Source organism: Physeter macrocephalus, chromosome 17 (genome assembly GCF_002837175.3).
Source record: "Physeter macrocephalus isolate SW-GA chromosome 17, ASM283717v5, whole genome shotgun sequence".
NCBI classification, from domain to species: Eukaryota; Metazoa; Chordata; class Mammalia; order Artiodactyla; family Physeteridae; genus Physeter; species Physeter macrocephalus.
In genome coordinates, this window is record NC_041230.1 from 256,492 (window position 1) to 273,752 (window position 17,261).

Sequence of the window (17,261 nt, forward strand, 5' to 3'; positions counted from 1 at the left end):
GTGGAGCACAGGCTCTGGACGCGCAGGCTCAGCGGCCATGGCTCACGGGCCCAGCCGCTCCGCGGCATGTGGGATCTTCCCGGGCCTGGGCACGAACCCGTGTTCCCTGCATCGGCAGGCGGACTCTCAACCACTGCGCCACCAGGGAAGCCCTGGTTTTGTTTTTTTTTAAATATAGTTGATTTACAATGTTGTGTTAGTTTCAGGTGTACAGCAAAGTGATTCAGTTATATATATGCATATATATTCTTTTTAAGATTATTTTCCATTACAGGATATTGAGTATAAGTCCATGTGCAATACAGTAGGTCCTTGTTGGTTATCTATAAGATATAAGACTTACCTTCATGTATAAAGGACATAAACAAGTTGTCAGCGTGCAAGAACTCAGGGACTGTTATTCCCAGGAGCCCTTCCTGAAGAATCTAGGAGAGCAGCAGTCCTCAAAGTGTGGCCCTGAGACCAGCAGTATCAGCCTCACCTGGAAACTTGTTGGAAATGCAAGTTCTGGGGCCCCAACCAAGTGAATGAGGAACGAATGAATGAGGAATGCTGGAGGTGGGGAAACCCAGGAATCTGTGTTTTAACAAGCCCTCCAAGTGGTTCTGAGGTATGAGGAGTCAGAGCCACTGCCCTGGAGATCCAGGTTCAGATGATCAGGGTCACTAGAGAGACATCAGCTCAAGAGAGTAATGAGCATACAGTCTGCCCATAGCTCTACAACTAAGTGAAGGCTGAAAAGGAGTAAGAAGGATAATTGGCTAAATGCTCAGTTATTTATAACACAACTATTTTTTAAATGGAGAGAATGGGCAAATATGCAAAAAAAAATTTATTACTATATTCAGTAATTATATTGGTAATAGTAACATTATATGTATAATGTGGGATAAAGTAAATGATTAAGGATGGAATATTCTAATTCCGTCATCTCTACCTGTGTTCATAATCTGAGTATCATCAGCACGTGAGAACCAATATATAGATGTCATGGGGAACAGGCTAAGTTAAAAACAAACAAATAGGGAGTTCCCTGGTGGCCTAGTAGTTAGGATTCCAGGCTTTCACTGCTGTGGCCCGACTTCAGTCCCTGGTTGGGGAATTAAGATCCCACAGCTGCATGGCATGGCCAAAACAAAACAAAAAAACCCCCACAAAAACCCTCTAGTCCCAAATTTGACTTGGATGTATTCATGTGAACTTATGGGGTAATTTATATAGATCCATCCATCTCTGTCCACCGAAAAGACCTCTAAACAATAACCAACCCAATAGCAATGAACATCCCTAGTATATAAATTGTGGTCTAGAAATACTATTTCCCCCACTAAAAGAAAATGGGGCTTTTTTTTGTTTCAAAAGAAATGGCTCATTCCAGATCTGAATCAGGAAATGAATCAGAGTAGCCTGGACCATCTTGTCATACCATGCCTTAGTCTGCTCAGGCTGCCATAACAAAATACCATAAACTGGGCAGCTTCAATAAGAGAAATTTATTTCTCACAGTTCTAGAGACTGTGAAGTCCAAGATCATGGTGCCAGTAAGATAGGTTTCATTCTGATGCCTCTTCTCTTGGCTTATATGTGGCTGTCATCTCATCGTGCACTCACTGGCCTCGACTTTTTGTGCATGTGGGGGTAGAGAGAGAGCAAGCTCTCTGGTATCTCCTTACAAGGGCACTAATGCTATCGTAGGGGCCCCACCCTCACATTTCTCATCTAATCTTAATTACCTCCCAAAGGCCTCATCTCCAGGTACCATCACATGGGGATTAGGGCTTCAACGTATGAATCTGGAGGGGACACAAACATTCAGTCCATAACACACCCTGGTTATCTCAAAAGCACTTAGAAGTCAACCTGGAAAGGCTCCCACTGGCCCCAAATGGAGCAACTCGAGCTTCGATAAGGATCAGAATTGCACTGCTTTAAATCCATCAAATCTGTTTAAATACACGAGTTCACAATGATATTTTTAAAAATACTAATTAGTCACTGTATTAATTTCCTGAGGCTGCTGTAACAAATTGCCACAAACTGGGTGGCTTAAAGCAACAGTAACTTATTCTCTCACAGTTCTGGAAGCTAGAAGTCCAAAATCAAGGTGTCATCAGATTGATTCCTTCTGAGGGAGCATCTGTTCCAGGCCTCTCTCCCAGCTGCTGGTGGTTGCCAGCAATCCTTGGCCTGTAGATGCATCAGCCCAATCTCTGCCTCTATCTTCACACGGCCTTCCCTGTGTCTTCTTTATGTGTCTGTGCCTCCTTCTTTTCTTGTAAGGACACCAGTCGTATTGGATTTTGGGCCCACCCCAATCCAGTATGACCTCGTCTTCATTTAACAAATTACACCTCCAAAGACTGTCTTTCCCAGTAAGGTCACTTTCTGAGGTTCCAGATGGCCATGAGTTCTTGGTGGATGACTGTTCAACATGGTAGAGTCACCTTCATAAAATGATATGGAACCATTTCATTACCTTAAAAACTCATAGAGAAAAGGAATTAATTCCCTGGACCGAGCTGCCTATTTGAAGGAAACCGAACAGAGAAGCATGCTGAATTAGACTGTGAATGTGTAATCAGGAAAATACAGATGCAGAGAAACTCTGTAGGTCACACAGCCCAGATTCTTCAAGAGATAAATTGTAAAGAAATAAAAGGGATGGAGTAGGGAACTGTAGATTAAAAGAGACTTAAAAGTCATACACAAATTTTTTAAAAGATTTTTTTATTTTTATTTTTTAAATTTTTATTTATTTTTATTTTTATTTGGCTGCATCAGGTCTTGGTTGAGGCCTGTGGGATCTTTCGTTGCAGCGCGTGGGCTTCTCTCTAGTTGTGGCATGTAGGTTTTCTCTTCTCTAGTTGTGGTGCACAGGCTCCAGGGTGCGTGGGCTCTGTAGTTTGTGACACGCGGGCTCTCTAGTTGAGGCGCTCGAGCTCAGTAGTTGTGGTGCATGGGCTTAATTGCCCCGCGGCCTGTGGGATCTTATTTCCCCAACGAGGGATCGAACCCATGTCCCCTGCATTGGAAGGTGGATTCTTTACCACTGGACTACCAGGGAAGTCCCTTAAAGATTTTTTTGATGTGGACCATTTTTAGAGTCTTTATTGAATTTGTTACAATATTGCTTATGTTTTATGTTTTGGTGTTTTGGCTGTGAGGCATGTGGGGTCTTAGCTTCCTGACCAGGGATCAAACCCACACACCCTGCATTGGAAGGTGAAGTCTTAACCACTGGACCACTAGGGAAGTCCATACAAGTTTCTTTTTTTTTTTAAATGGGCAGGATTCAACTATAGGATCTAGGGATGAATCTTTGAGTAATAAAACTCGAAAAAAGAGCAAGGAAGTGATCACCCCCAAAGTCAGGATGACATACTATTTGGGGAAAAAGGAAGAGGTTGTTATTAGGATGGGTGCATAAAGTTCTGTTTCTTGACCTGGGCAGGGGCGACAATGGTGTCTGCCTTTTATAAACCCATTAAGCCATATATTTGATCTGTTTTTTACTTTTTCTATATCACGGTTTTATTTTCCAAAAAAGGTTTTAAAAAAAGCATATGCTAATCACCACGTCGATGTCTTCCTTTGAGGGTGAAATGAAGTAAAGTATGAATCAGACTGGATCTGACTAATTTCTGTGTCCCTGGCACAGGACCTCACTCAGAGTACAAGCTGAATAAATAAACAGGCACTATTATTAGAGGTATGTTTACACATTCCCAATGTAGTAGCTCCTGTTCATTGAGCCGGCATTTCTCAAAACGGTCCTGCATATCATTCGTTTCAAAACCACCTGAGATGCTTGTTGAAAATGAGGATTCGCGGACCCCATTCCAGACCTGCTGAATCAGAATCTCTGGAGCGGGGGGACCCTGCAGTCCACAATTTTTTAACAAGCTCCGCAGATGAGCCTGGTGCGAACAAAAGTGTGATAACCCTTGGAAGAGACTCATTCGCAGTCAAAGGTAGAAGTTATAGCGTTTAAACAAGTTTGTGATAGTCTTGTGGGCTTACTAAAATAGCAAAAACCTATCTAAAAGGTTAAAACCCAGGGCTGGCACTGCCGTTGGCTGATAAGCCAATTGGAGAAAAATACATGCTACCATTTGTTGAGTATTTAGTATATACCAGGTTCTGTGCTATTTATTTAACAATCATTAACTCACTTAGTTGTGGGAGGTGCCTGCATTTACCTCCCACCTTCCCTCTGAGACTCCACCATGACAGTCCTGCCTTTCCCACTGCTGCAGGTGGAATCACTGACCACAGAGTTGTCAGCTGAGCGCAGTTTCTCAGCCAAGGCAGAGAGCGGGCGGCAGCAGTTGGAGCGGCAGGTCCAGGAGCTCCGGGGACGCCTGGGTGAGGAAGATGCTGGGGCCCGGGCCCGCCAGAAGATGATCATCGCTGCCCTTGAGTCTAAGCTGGCCCAGGCTGAGGAGCAGCTGGAGCAGGAGAGCAGGTAGGTGGGAGAGGAGGGCACAGCTGGAGGGCAATCCTCACATTCTGGTCAATGAGATGAAGGGGAGCTGTGTTACAAGCACATGGTTTAGAAACATCCAAAAGGCATCATAATATTAATGGTTGATGATTTCCTATATCATTTAGGATGCTTTGTGCTGCAAGTAACTGCATTCCCACTATATAATTTAAACAGTAATGTAGCAGTTAGCTATAGCTGCATAACAAACCACCATAAAATTTAAGTGGCTTAAAACAACAATTTTTTATTATTGGTCATGAGTCTTTGGGATGGCTGGTAGGTTCTGCTGATCTGAGCTTGGTGGGCCTCAGTCATGCATCTTTGCTCAGCTGAAAGTCAGCTAGATGGATTTGCTGATCTTGGCTGGGCTCTCGTATGTCTCCAGCCTGGCCTGGGACAACTAGGCTAACTTGTCTCTGCTCCAGGCTGGCCCAGGATTGTTCACATGACAAAGTGAAGGTTCCAAGAGTGAGGGCTTCTTGGGGTCTAGATTTGGAACTGGTACAATGTCACTTCTGCCACATCCTGTTACTAAAGCAAGTCATGTAGGGAATCCCCTGGTTGTCCAGTGGTTAGGGCTCCTCCGCACTTCCACTGCAGGGGGCATGGGTTTGATCCCTGTTCTGGGAACTAAGATCCTGCATGCCGCACATGGCACGGCCAAAAAAAAAAAAAGCAAGTCATGTGGCTGGCTAAGTCATGTAGGGAATCCCCTGGTTGTCCAGTGGTTAGGGCTCCTCCGCACTTCCACTGCAGGGGGCATGGGTTTGATCCCTGTTCTGGGAACTAAGATCCTGCATGCCGCACATGGCACGGCCAAAAAAAAAAAAAAGCAAGTCATGTGGCTGGCTCAGATTTAAGGGAATGTCCCGTCATGGCTGCCAAGCACTGCCCATTGCTAGGGGCCCCATCACATGGACTTCACTGAGGTGTGGATGAGCAGGGACCGTGGGGATGGGGGAAATTAAGGAGACGGGAGGGAAAGGATTGGAGGGGAGAGAGGAGGTAAGGATGGCCCCAGGTGTCTGACCTGCATATCTAGGCGGATCATGGGGGATTAGGAGGAGGAGCAGGTTTGGGAGAAGGCATTGAGCCCAGTGCAGGGTGTGCAGGGTCTGGGGATAGCTGAGGCTGGGGGCTGAACCAGGCTAGAGCTCAGGAGACAGATTTAGCAGACACCAGGCTGTTGATGGTTGTAGAAACCTGGGCACAGCTGAGCTTGTCCAGGGAAAGTGTGTGAGTGAGAAGGGGAGAAGACAACAGAGATGGTTGGAGATGGAGCTTTGGGCTTCCAGACTGTTCCACAAACACAGAAAGCTAGAGAAAGAAATTGAGAGAGAATTCCAGGCCAGGTAGAGGGAAGGTCAGGTGGGAGATGATGAGTCCTGAACTGGGGGCTAGGGCTGTGAGGCTGAGGAGGGGACAAGACAGAGTCCATGGGGCAATGGGACAGGGTTTGGTTACTAACAGGCTGGGGGTGGGGCAAAGGAGAGAGAAGGGGTGAGGACAATGCCTGGTGGTCTGCCTTAGGGACTGGTGGTCAATGGGTCAGTCCCCTGAGAGGAGGAAGACTGGGGGCGGGGTGGTGGGGGAATACAGTTGAATATGAGAGACTGAGTGGGATAAGGAAAACTGGTATAGACATGGAGACACTTTTAGGACCTTCAGGCATCTTACTAGAAGCTAAGGACTAGATTCCCTGGTGGGAGCCTGGGTGCCAGTGTCTGGCCTGAGTAGACTGTGGGAGCCAGTTGTGGATGGAAAAGAGGGCAGAGGCCGCTCTGAGAATAGGTAGCCACTGTACGAGGCTTGGGGGACTGAGCCCCAGGTGAGCAGCTCTCCTGATTCTCCCGTTCATCCCTCTCCATAGGGAGCGCATCCTCTCTGGCAAGCTGGTGCGCAGGGCTGAGAAGAGGCTTAAAGAGGTGGTGCTCCAGGTGGAGGAGGAGCGGAGGGTGGCTGACCAGCTCCGGGACCAGGTGAGCAGCTGATGTCATTGAGGTGCAGTGGGAGTGGTGGGGGGACCACTGACAGAGAAGTAGCACATGCCATCTCTGGAGGCAGTGAGTTCCCATCACAAGAGAACGTGTGGGTGCTGGACTGGAACCGAGCGCAGACACCATCCTGGGGCTTGGTGCATCAGCAGAGAGCTGGAATCAGTGACTTTGTGATCCATAAATTCTGGAATCCAGGAAAGGCCCTGGTGGGGACCTTAGACAGCCAGGGAGAGGGAAGAAGTTAAACCCTACCCAGAGGCTAGGCCACAGCTAAAATAACAACATCTGCTGTTTGCTGAGTGCTTTCTACGAGCCAGGCACTATGTTAAAGACATAACATATAGTACACTTAATTCTTATCTGAGCTCTATGAGGTAGATTAAACTATTATTTTCCCTCTAATTTTGGTGAGAAAACTGAGACAGAAAGGTGAATTAACTTGCTCACAATTATTTATTTAGTAAGAGATAGAGCCAGAGTTCACACTACAGCGCTCTGGCTGCAGAGTCTGTTTTCTTAATTATTTATTGAGCAGTTACTGTGTCCCAAGTACTATGCTACCTGCTTTTTAAAAAATACATGCTTACATTCTCTCATCAGCTCCATTTCACAGGCGAGAAAATGGAAGCTTTAAAAGGGGATATAATTTGCCCCAGAGTCACACAGTCAATAGAGAGAGCCTGGATCAGATCTTCTTGCCAGCTTCCACCCCAGGCTCAAATGCGACTGATTCTAGTTGCTGTGCCCTTAAAAGCTCAGCTGTGTTATATTCACCATTCATCTCACAAAACAATTGTTGAGCACCCTCTATGTGCCAGGCACTTTGCAAGGCATTGGAGATGTGGCTGTGAATGACACAGAGAAGGACTGTGCTCTCAAAGAGCTCACATTTCCAACATAGGAAAAGAAAGATACGATAAACCTATAAACAAGCAAAGATAATGACAAATTGTGACAGGGGCTATGAAGAAAAAAGAGAATGAAGAGAGAGGGGGACACAGAGGACTGGGGAATCCCCCCTAGATTGGGGGTGGGGTGTCAGCAAGACCTCTCTAAGGAAGTGACATTTGAATTGATACTGAAGGGTGAGAAAGAGCCAGGAAGAGGGAACAGCAGGTACAAAGACCCTGGGGTATGGAAATGAGCTTGGTGAGTTCCAAGCAAAAAAGCAGACCAGTATTGCTTGAGAGAAGAATGGGGTTGGGGGGTTGAACGATAAGAAATGAGGTCAGAGAGGAATTGGCAGGAGGCAGATTATGTATGTCCCCTCCATGGAGAGAGAGATGGCAGGGTCTGGGAAGGGTCTTAGTGAAGATGGTCTGATCAGTGTGTTTATTGGGGGCTGAGGGCCCTGCAGGGCCTGGAATGCCAGGCTGAGGGGCTGAGACCTTGTCGCAGGGGTACTGGGGAATCACGGAGGACTTTGAGCAGGGAAGGGGCAGGGTCAGCCCTGAGCATAGAAAGATCCCTCTGAGGCCGAGTGGGGGATGGCCTCACATTTGAATCTGAGGTGGAGGCTGGTGAGAGGATTTAGGAGAAAAGAACAAAGCATGAATAGATGGCAGGGCACAGGACAGAGTCAGGATGTAGGAGGGATGAGCTGTGGGGAGCTCTGGGTGAGGGTAGTACCCAGAGAAATGACCCGGCCCCCCTGCTCACGCCAAGCTGGAGAAGGGGAACCTTCGAGTGAAGCAGCTGAAGCGGCAGCTGGAGGAGGCCGAGGAGGAGGCGTCCCGGGCCCAGGCGGTCCGCCGGAGGCTGCAACACGAGCTGGAGGACGTCACAGAGGCCTCCGAGTCCATGAACCGGGAGTTGAACACGCTGAGGAACCGGCTTCGGTAAGGCCACCCCGCACATGTGCACCCTCGCTCCATAAACCCCAGTATCTCGCTGTCCCGTCATCTCTCTGTGCCCCCCTCCCCATTTTATTCTGTCTCTCCATATCTCCCTCTCTCTCACTTTTCTCTCTGGCCCCTGGTCTCTCCTCCCCGCAGACGCGGCCCCCTCACCTTCACCACCCGCTCAGTGCGCCAGGTCTTCCGACTGGAGGAGGGCGTGGTGTCCGACGAGGAGGCAGCGGCGGAGGAGGCGGAGCCGGGGTCTGGGCCACTGCCCGCGGAGCCTGAAGGGTCCCCTGCGGCCCCACCGCAGTGACCCTACCCTGCCTGCAGCCACTGGGCCCTCCCTCCCTGGCCCCCTTGGTGCCTGTCCCACGAACAACCCTCTGGCTTCTTGCACTTTGGAAATGGTGCCACCCTCTGGCCTGACAGCACTTATCAACCCCACGGCGGCGGGGGGGGGGGCGGGGGGGTCGCCTGAGACTTCCCGTGAACCCCTAAACACAGAGGAGCGGGCAAGCAGGGAGGAAAGGACTGGGGCGCTCTCGTTTGGGAGAAATTTCGGGTGTAGTTGGCAAGCTGGGGTCCCATCCAGCTCCAAATCCTTCCTTCAGTTATGAGTGATCTGTATTAAGAAGGGAGCATGGCTCCCCTGCCCTCCTCAGCCAGGGCTTCCCACGCCCCTTCCCCCTCCCTCTCTCTCCTCCCCCTCCCCCTTAAGTCTCTCCCTTCCCCCTCCCGCTCCCGCTTTCCCTCTCTCTCCCTGTCTTTCTCCACTTAGCCACTGAACCCAGAACTTCTGAGCAACAGCACCCTGAGCCTCAGGCCACCACCAGCCTTTGACCCTTGCAGAGGGGCAAGATTAGGGGACCTCACTCATTCCCCCTCCCCCCATGCTCCCTTCTGGTTGCTCTCGTGTGATCACAGTTCAGTTGGAGTTTCCCATGGGAGTTGGAGGAGGCCCCCATCCCCTCCCAGACTCCAGACTCTGGCAGAAATAAACTCCAACCCCGACTGGACCCCTCGGGGGGCTGTATATGTTCCTGCAGGGGGAGGGGGACAGGATGGGCAAGGGGCAGTGGGTGGAGGGGGGCAGTCTGCTGGTTCTCATCCAACTGGCCAGTGTCGGGGGACCTCACGTGTACCCAGCATTTAATGTGAAAGAACTCATTTTCCTCTCACCCAGCCTTCCTCTGGGAAACTGAGGCTCAGTGCTCCAGGGTCCCTTGTCCAAGCCTCTCCGTCAGCAAGTGGCAGAAGGGGTGCTGCACTCTAGTTGACCCTCAAGTCTTTGCAAAGCAATGATAGTAGTGACTGTTGAGCTGTTTGCTGAGTACTATTTGTTTAGCTGAGCTAAACTTGGGACATTAGTCTCAACCCTCAGCACGACCCTTAGAGGCAGGGATTTCATTACCTTCCAGTGTCTAGAACAGTGCCTGGCACGTAGTTGGCCTTAGTATGTTTGCTGAATTAATAGATCACCCCCGCTCGCCCTTTTAGAGTGGTGGAAACAAGCCCAGAGAAGTTGAGAGACTTGCCCAAGGACACACAGCTAATAAGAAATTGAACCCAGTCTGGCTTCAGAGTGGGAACTCCTGAGCCCACACTCCTTTTCTGGGGAGTAGTCACCGGCACATGACCCAGGAGCTCACATGGCCCAGGTGCCCTCACAGACTTTCCAGTTAGGGGTGCGGATCCCCATTTTCACCATCAGGGAAACTGAGGCAGGTACTTGCCCCCCGCCAGAATCACAAGGTGAGAGCCGGCGATGAGGGGGATGTCTGGACCCTCAAAGTGCAGGCCCTTGCCATCTCAATACGACCCTGCTCTTCTGTCCCAACCTTCTGTCTGCCCCCAGAGCCCCGAGCCCCATCAGGAAACCTTCTCTGGAGACAAAGAGGAGGAAACTTTTAAATGAAAAGGAAACTTTTATTTTGGTGGGGAATGAGAGGGTGTGTGGGAAGGGGGCATGACACTTTTTATTTGGGGGGGGGGTGACATGCGGCAGCTTCTGCAACGGGCGGTTCATGCACCCAGGGTGGGCGTGGGGGAGGCTTGGGGGAGGGGCCGTGCCGACCCCTCCCTCCCTGCCCTGGGGGTGGGCTGAGAAGACCCGCCATTAGCACCAGAGTTGGACGATTTGCAGACCTCCCCTCCCCAGACTGACTCCGGGCACCCTCCCCCATCCCTGAGAGCGCCCCCTTGCCACTCCCACCCACCCCAACAACAGGCCAGGCCCGCCCCGCCCACTTTTGAGTGAGAGAAACTTATTGCTGTGTGTGTGTGTTGGGGAGGAGCCGCTGTATTCAGAAAGACCCCCCCCCCCGCCATTCATTCCTCCCCAATCACCCCGCCCCCGCCCCGTGTCCGTGCGTTCCCGGAGCGCAGGAGGGGCGCGACATGCGTGTGGGGAGCGCGTCATGCAGCGCATGCGTGTAGTTGCAGGCACCCTGGCGGCCGGGGGGAAAAGGGGAGACGGGACTTGGAAGTTGTCCCTTTAGCTCTCTCTCTCTCTCTCTCCCTCCCCGAATCCCACACTGTTGACTTGGGGGATGAGGAACGAGAATAACGTGTGTAGAGGTTTATAATGATTGTGACTGTTTTTAAAAGCTGAACTAAAAAGCTGGGTACGTGTGGCAGATTGGCGAGCAGGGCGGAGACGTTGGGAAGAGGTCCGTACCCTTTAGAAAAATCCTCACCCCCTTTCCCTGCAGCGTTCGGCTTCCGTGAGGGTCAGGGGTATCTGGGGTTTTGTTTTGCTTTAAGAAGTTAAACCCTTTGGCAATATAATCAGTCTCCAACCCCATACCCTGGTGTTTAAAGCCCCTAGCCCTTTGCCCCGCCCCACCCCGCTCCCGCCAGAACCCGCCCCACCCCTCACCCCTGGTTCGCCAGGCTTTAGGGTCCAAGGAAGGATGGGGGGACTCAAAAATGCCCCTTGCATAGGAATCGTTGCATCGAGAATCGTGCTCAGTGACACCCCCCCTCAATCCTCGGGCGGGGGGTGGGGGGTTCCTGAGGCCGTGGGAGCAGAGGGAGCGAGGTTGCTAATTCCACGGGCCCCCAGCTCCAAAAGGGGGAGTCCCTTAAGGATTCTGGGGCCGGTGTGTTCCCTGGGCTTGGGGTAGGTAGCGCATCCTTCTTGAGCCAGGATGGGGTATGAGACATGATTTTCCACCCGCGAACGTGGGGGGTTGAAGAACGCGGGGGAAGGGCGAGCTGGGGTCCCAGCCCAGGTGGGTATGTGGTTTCCCAAGCTTCCGACAGTCCAGCGTCCCTCCACTAGGGAGCAGCCTCTACATTTTAAATGTAAACACCTCTAACCTAAATAAACGGTGTCCTGGCCAAGCTGCAATATCTGGACTTACCGGCTTCTGTGCGAAACGCCAGGAAAGACAAAACTTTAAAAATAAGTGTTTGTCCTCGTACTGCCTAAAACCTTAGCACATCGCCAGGGGTACAGATATGACCCTCTGGGAAACATTGGCGTCTATGAAGAAGGTGCCTTTGGGGCACCATTTAAAGAAAGGGGCTCTTGGAGGGGCAGGGTTAGGTATAAGAAGGGGGGGGTGCCCCGGGAAGGTCTGGTTCCCTGGAATTGCAGACAGGTTGAGCTTATCTTGAAAATTCTAGCGTCAGGGGAACCTGAGGAGGATGTCTGATGTCAGATTCAGGGGTGTCCAGGAAATGTCCAGAGTGTGGGAAGGATTGGAGCATCCCAAAGGCTGAAAGTGAGCTGAAGGGCTGGATGAAGTCTTGGAGGTTTGAGGTGCTGGGATGCAGCTCAGGGAATGGATGGGTGGTGGGGCTTGCGGGGGGGGGGGGCGCGGGGCGGACAGCATCTGTGTGCAGAGGTTAAGTCCCAGCAGCGTGTGGGGATTTGGAGGATGCGGGATGCCAGACCCGGTCTCAGGAATTCTGGGGGCAGGCCTCATGTGATGGGAATCTGGAGGGGGTGTTGGGGAATTTTGTGTACTAGGGCCTGAGCATCCCAGGAATACTGGGATGGGAGGTCTGAGTCCATGCAGCATCTTGGGGGTTGGGGGTGCGGGGAGGCAGCCCAGGGAATGGATGGGTGGGGGGGCTTGGGGGGGGGGGGGGGGCGCGGGGCGGACAGCATCTGTGTGCAGAGGTTAAGTCCCAGCAGCGTGTGGGGATTTGGAGGATGCGGGATGCCAGACCCGGTCTCAGGAATTCTGGGGGCAGGCCTCATGTGATGGGAATCTGGAGGGGGTGTTGGGGAATTTTGTGTACTAGGGCCTGAGCATCCCAGGAATACTGGGATGGGAGGTCTGAGTCCATGCAGCAATAGAGGCGAGCAGATCCCTCGGGGTGGGGTGGGGGGTGGGGGAGGAGGACGCAAGAGTGAAATTCACCGGAGGGACGCCCCTGAAGGCTGAGGGAGCAGCTGTCCTCAGCCCACCCCTCACCCCGTGCCTCCGCTTCTACCGTCTGAGCTCAGCTCCGGTTTTTGGCTTGGGTGACTGTTCCTCCTTCCCCCACATTGCTGCTATTTTTTTTTTTTTCGTGATGGGTTGCCCTCCTGGGGTGAAGGGTAGGAGGCTAGGAGACCCTCCGGTAGCTTAAAGGCCAGCCCGACCCCCATGGAGGTCCCCACCCGCTTCCCAGAATGCCCCTTCCCTCGCACGCAGCATGCAGCCCCTGGCGGCTTATTGCTGAGGTGGAGTTGGAGAGGGCGGGGATCCAGTTTGGGGGAGGCATGCAGAGTAGTGGGGAGGCGCCCCAAAATGTAACTGATATAATTTGGACGTATTTACACGAGTCGATTGGGGGGGGGGTTCCTATGGCTCATGGAGACCTGAGAAGGCTTTTTTTCAGGAGGGGCGAATAGTTGGGGGGATGGGCTTTGGCTCCTCCCCCCCTCCATCCTGGGGGCCCAGGTGGAGGTGAGGGGCCCGGGGGTGTCTGCTGGCGTCGTCGTCTCGGTTGCATATTATTAATGACTGTTTGATTTTTTTTTAAAAGAAACCCTTTCCCCCACCCCCCACCCCCAGCTCCTTTGACCTTCTTCCCTGTCACCCCCGAGTCCCCCCACGGGGGGGAGGGGAGCGCTAGAGGATGGAGGGCAGGGTTGGGGGAGCGCGGCGGGCGGCCCTGGGAGAGCCAGGGGGGGTGGCAAGGGGGGCGAGGCGCAGGGACACCCCGCTCAGGCCCGCGATGCTGCTCAGGCTGCGGGATTTCTCGTAACCTGGGGGGCGGGAGGAAGCGAGGAGATAGGGGTGCAGGGGGAGGGTCCAACACAGGGACCCCAAGACAGGGGGAAGCAGGAGGGAAACAAGGGATATGAGATGGAGAAAGAGAGAAGACAGAGACAGGAAAAGGCAAGAGACAGGAAGAGATGGAGGGCGGGTCAGAGAGAGAAGGAAGGTGACAGAGACGGTGAGGGAGACAGGATAAGAGACGGAGAGACAGACACAAAGTGACAGATGGCAAGAGACGGAGAGATGGACAGAGGCGGACCAAGGAGACGGAGAGAGAGAGAAGTGAACAAATTGGACAGTCAGTCGGCATCAAGGAGAAAGGTTCAGACATGGGGAGGGGGGAGAGACTCAGGGTTAGGAGGCAGGGTGGCAGCCACCGAGCCTCCCCCACCCTACCCCCACCGCAGCCCCCCTCAACTCCCCTCCCCCCTGTTGGCCCCCTCGTCTGAGGCAAAAAGGTGGGGGGCAGCGAGGCAGATGGTGGGGAGGGAGCGTGGGTGGAATGCCAGTGGGGGAGCAGCCGGTGGGGAGGCCTTGGGAGGGAATGGGTGGGGCTGCAGTGGGTAGGGGGCTAACCTAGATGTAGAGAAATGAAGACGGGCGGGTGGGGACGCTGTGGGGGGCTGAATGGAGCACAAGTTGGCAGTGCCCCCTCCCTGGGCGGGGCGGGGGTGGTGCAGGAGGACAGCTCCAAGAGCAGTCTGATGAGGGCAAGACTCAGCTGAAGGCTGTAATGGGGTATCTTTAAAGGGTCAAGAAGCCTTTAAACGGGAACCTTCTGATGGGAAGGTCCTGACAGTGTCTTGATAGTCAAAGGGACCTAAGGCTTAGGGGCACATGTGGGGTTTCTTGAAAACTTAGGAATGTCTGAAGAGTTCTGCCAGTGTCTGGGCTCTTCCAGGGCTTTGCTAGGCAGTACCAAGGGGTCTGTCTGGACGAGGGCATCTTGACTGTCGGAGAGAGGGCCTGGGGGAGGTGGGAAGCCCAGTATCTTGGGGACACCCCCTCCCAGCCATTCCCAATTGCTAACCTGGGGGGAAGGGGCAGGGGGGGACCGAGGGTCTCGCGAGGTCTCAGGCGGTGACAAGAGCTGGGGACAGAAATACACAGAGTCACGGGGGGGGGGGCCCAGGGGAAACCCCCCCAACACAGCCTCACTGTTGGGGGGACGGAGAAAAGCCGAGATCTCTTCCTCCTCTCTGGTGTTTTCCGGGGGAGGGGAGCAGTGAAATGGGGGGCGGCCAGAGACATCAAATATGGAAGGAGCTTCCGGGGTGGCTGAGGGGGAATGGGAGGATGAAGGAAGAGAGGAGGGGGAGGGCTGGGGAGGACGGGGGAGCGCGGGTCAGGTGCGGGAATCAGGTGGTTGGTGAGGGGAGACGGAGAAGGGAGGGGTCATGGGGCGGGTGAGGGTCAGGTCAGGAGGAAGGAGCTTGGTGGTGGGGGGGATAGTGGGGGGTGGGTCCTGGAGGAAGGTTAGAGAGGAAGGGAGGCCGTGGAAGGGGGAGGGATCCAGGACCTCGGGGGAGGGAGTCCAGTCAGCCCCATCAGCTCCAGCCATAATTTGAGTTCAATGCATGGATTTTGGCATCCGAGGCAAGAGAAGCAGAGAACTCCCCCCAGCTGCCCCCCCAGTCCTCCCTCACCCACATTCCCGAATCCTCCCCCCTGCCCCTCAGTTCCATAGGGGCCCATCCAGACCTGGGGGTGGGGAACAAAGGGAGGTGGGTAACAGGACTGGGTGCAAGCAGGGGGAGGGGTGAGATGGGAGCAGGGACGCAGGGGGTTGGTAATGAGATGAAAGTGGAGGATAACGGAGGTGGGGGGCGGGTTGCAACAAGGAGAGGCCCGGGGGTGGAACAAGGAGAGCCGGACCGTCCCCTCTGGACTAGGAGCCCAGAAGCCTGGGTTCTTGGCCCCCATCTGCTCTGTGGCTGGGGGTTGGCCACAGACCTCCCTGAACTTCTGTAAAACAAGGGGGTTTAGATGCGGCTGTCCTTGGAGGCTCCCTAAGTCCTGCTGTGGCATCTCCTTAGGCTGCGGGCAGGGATTCTTTAGGATGTATCTCTGTATTGCGAAGGGAGATTCCACAGGCATGTGTTGAATGAATAAGCCATGGATCAAATGCTTTCAGGTGGCCTCCCATCATTTTTAAGATCAAATCCAGCCTCTCACCATGGCCAAAAAAACCTTCCCCCCCCCAGACTCCTCCCCTCTCCCCTAGGCCACTCAGCTCCAGCCACACTTCCCTCCTGCTGTTCCTTTAACAGACCAAGCTCATCCCAACTCAGCACCTCAGGCAGCACCTCAGGGCCTTTTCACTTGCTGTTTCTTCTGCCTGGCTGGAGCTTTTTCAGCTTTCAAGTTTCATGTCACCTTCTCAGAAAGACCCTCACAGACCCCTTATCTGACCTGGCCAGGGTAATCATCCTTTTGTTTGTTTTCTGCTTCCTCCAATCATGGAGTGGCAGACATTCGCTGTAAAGGGCCAGATGGTCGATATTTTCGGGGCTCTGTGGGCCATACCATCTCGGTCAAAACTATTCCAGTCTGCGGTTGTAGACAGTGGCTGTGTTCCAATAAAGCTTTATTTACAAAACAGCTGGTGGACACATCTGGCCCGTGGCTGTAGTATGTTGACCCAGGCTCTAGAGTAGCAACTCTGTGATGGCAGATTCTTGCTTTGTGCCCTGCTAAATCTCCAGTGCCTGGAATTCTACCCTCGATCATTAGTTGCTGCATGCATGCATGAATGAATGAATGAATGAAGTTAGGGGTTAGCTGGGGTTGTTCTGAGGATTACAGAATATATGTTAGATTCCTGGCACGTGGAAAGTGCTTCGTTATGTTTGCTGAATAATTCATCTACTGTCTCCGCACTCTATCTCCCTCACCTCCCCCACTGGCCAGTCCTGACCCTGCCCTCTTGACCCGTGGCCCCCCGACTCTCTCTGTCTCTTTCCTTCTTCTCCACCCCCATAGCCCTGACGCCGGCCCAGGCTTTGTCCTCTCCCCCTGGACCCTCATCCCAGCCTCCTCCCCAGCCTCCTGCCCTGCAGTCTCCCGACTCCGGTGCCTCCTCACAAAGCCCCGGAGCAGACCCGCCCCTCCCCAGATGCCGGGACAAGGCTCCTCAGCCCAGCCCTGCTTTTCGGCCTCAGTTCTAGGTCTGTGTCTGCCTCGCCCCCAAACTGAGAGCTCGTGGAGGGCGGGGGTGCGGTTGGGTTGCTCACTGCTGAATCCCCTGGGCCTAGCACTGCGCCGGGAGCCTGTGTGTGCTTTGTAAGTGCTGGCCAATCCACAAGTGACTGGATGAGTGGCTGAGTCTCTCTCACCCCAACCTGCACCCAGAAGAATGTCCTGGGTGTGTACCCCATTTTCTTGATTAAATAAACAAAAGCAAAACCAAGGGGGGAGGCAGGGAGAGAGATGTGGATGGGGCTGAGAATGGGGGTCAGTCGTAAGGGTGGGGAGGGAGGTCAGGCACATGGTGGGGAGGGTTGGGCTTAGTTCTAGGGGTTAGTGAGGGGCACCGCAGGTCCTGGGCAGGCGGGTGCAGGGCCAGTGTCAGGGCTGGGGGTTAATTGGATGGAGCTGTTCGGAGTGAGGGGACAGGAGTCTCGGTCAATGGGGGCTGCATGTTCTCAGACAGGTTAGTCGGGAGGGAGGGGGTTCAGAGGGTGGGGGCTACTTACCCTGGGGGGAGGGGGTTCATCCG

General features: G+C 53.2%; 1 protein-coding gene across 1 annotated transcript in view; it reads left to right on the forward strand.

Moving 5' to 3' along the window:
- Positions 1–9,373, forward strand: part of MYH14 (myosin heavy chain 14) — a 98,526-nt gene extending 89,153 nt beyond the window's left edge. The window contains exons 40-43 of the mRNA XM_055079201.1: positions 4,257–4,465; positions 6,357–6,465; positions 8,149–8,321; positions 8,478–9,373. Coding sequence (XP_054935176.1) covers positions 4,257–4,465; positions 6,357–6,465; positions 8,149–8,321; positions 8,478–8,637 — 651 coding nt within the window. The 3' untranslated portion in view covers positions 8,638–9,373. The remainder of the gene's footprint in view (positions 1–4,256; positions 4,466–6,356; positions 6,466–8,148; positions 8,322–8,477) is intronic.
- Positions 9,374–17,261: the final 7,888 nt, after the last annotated feature.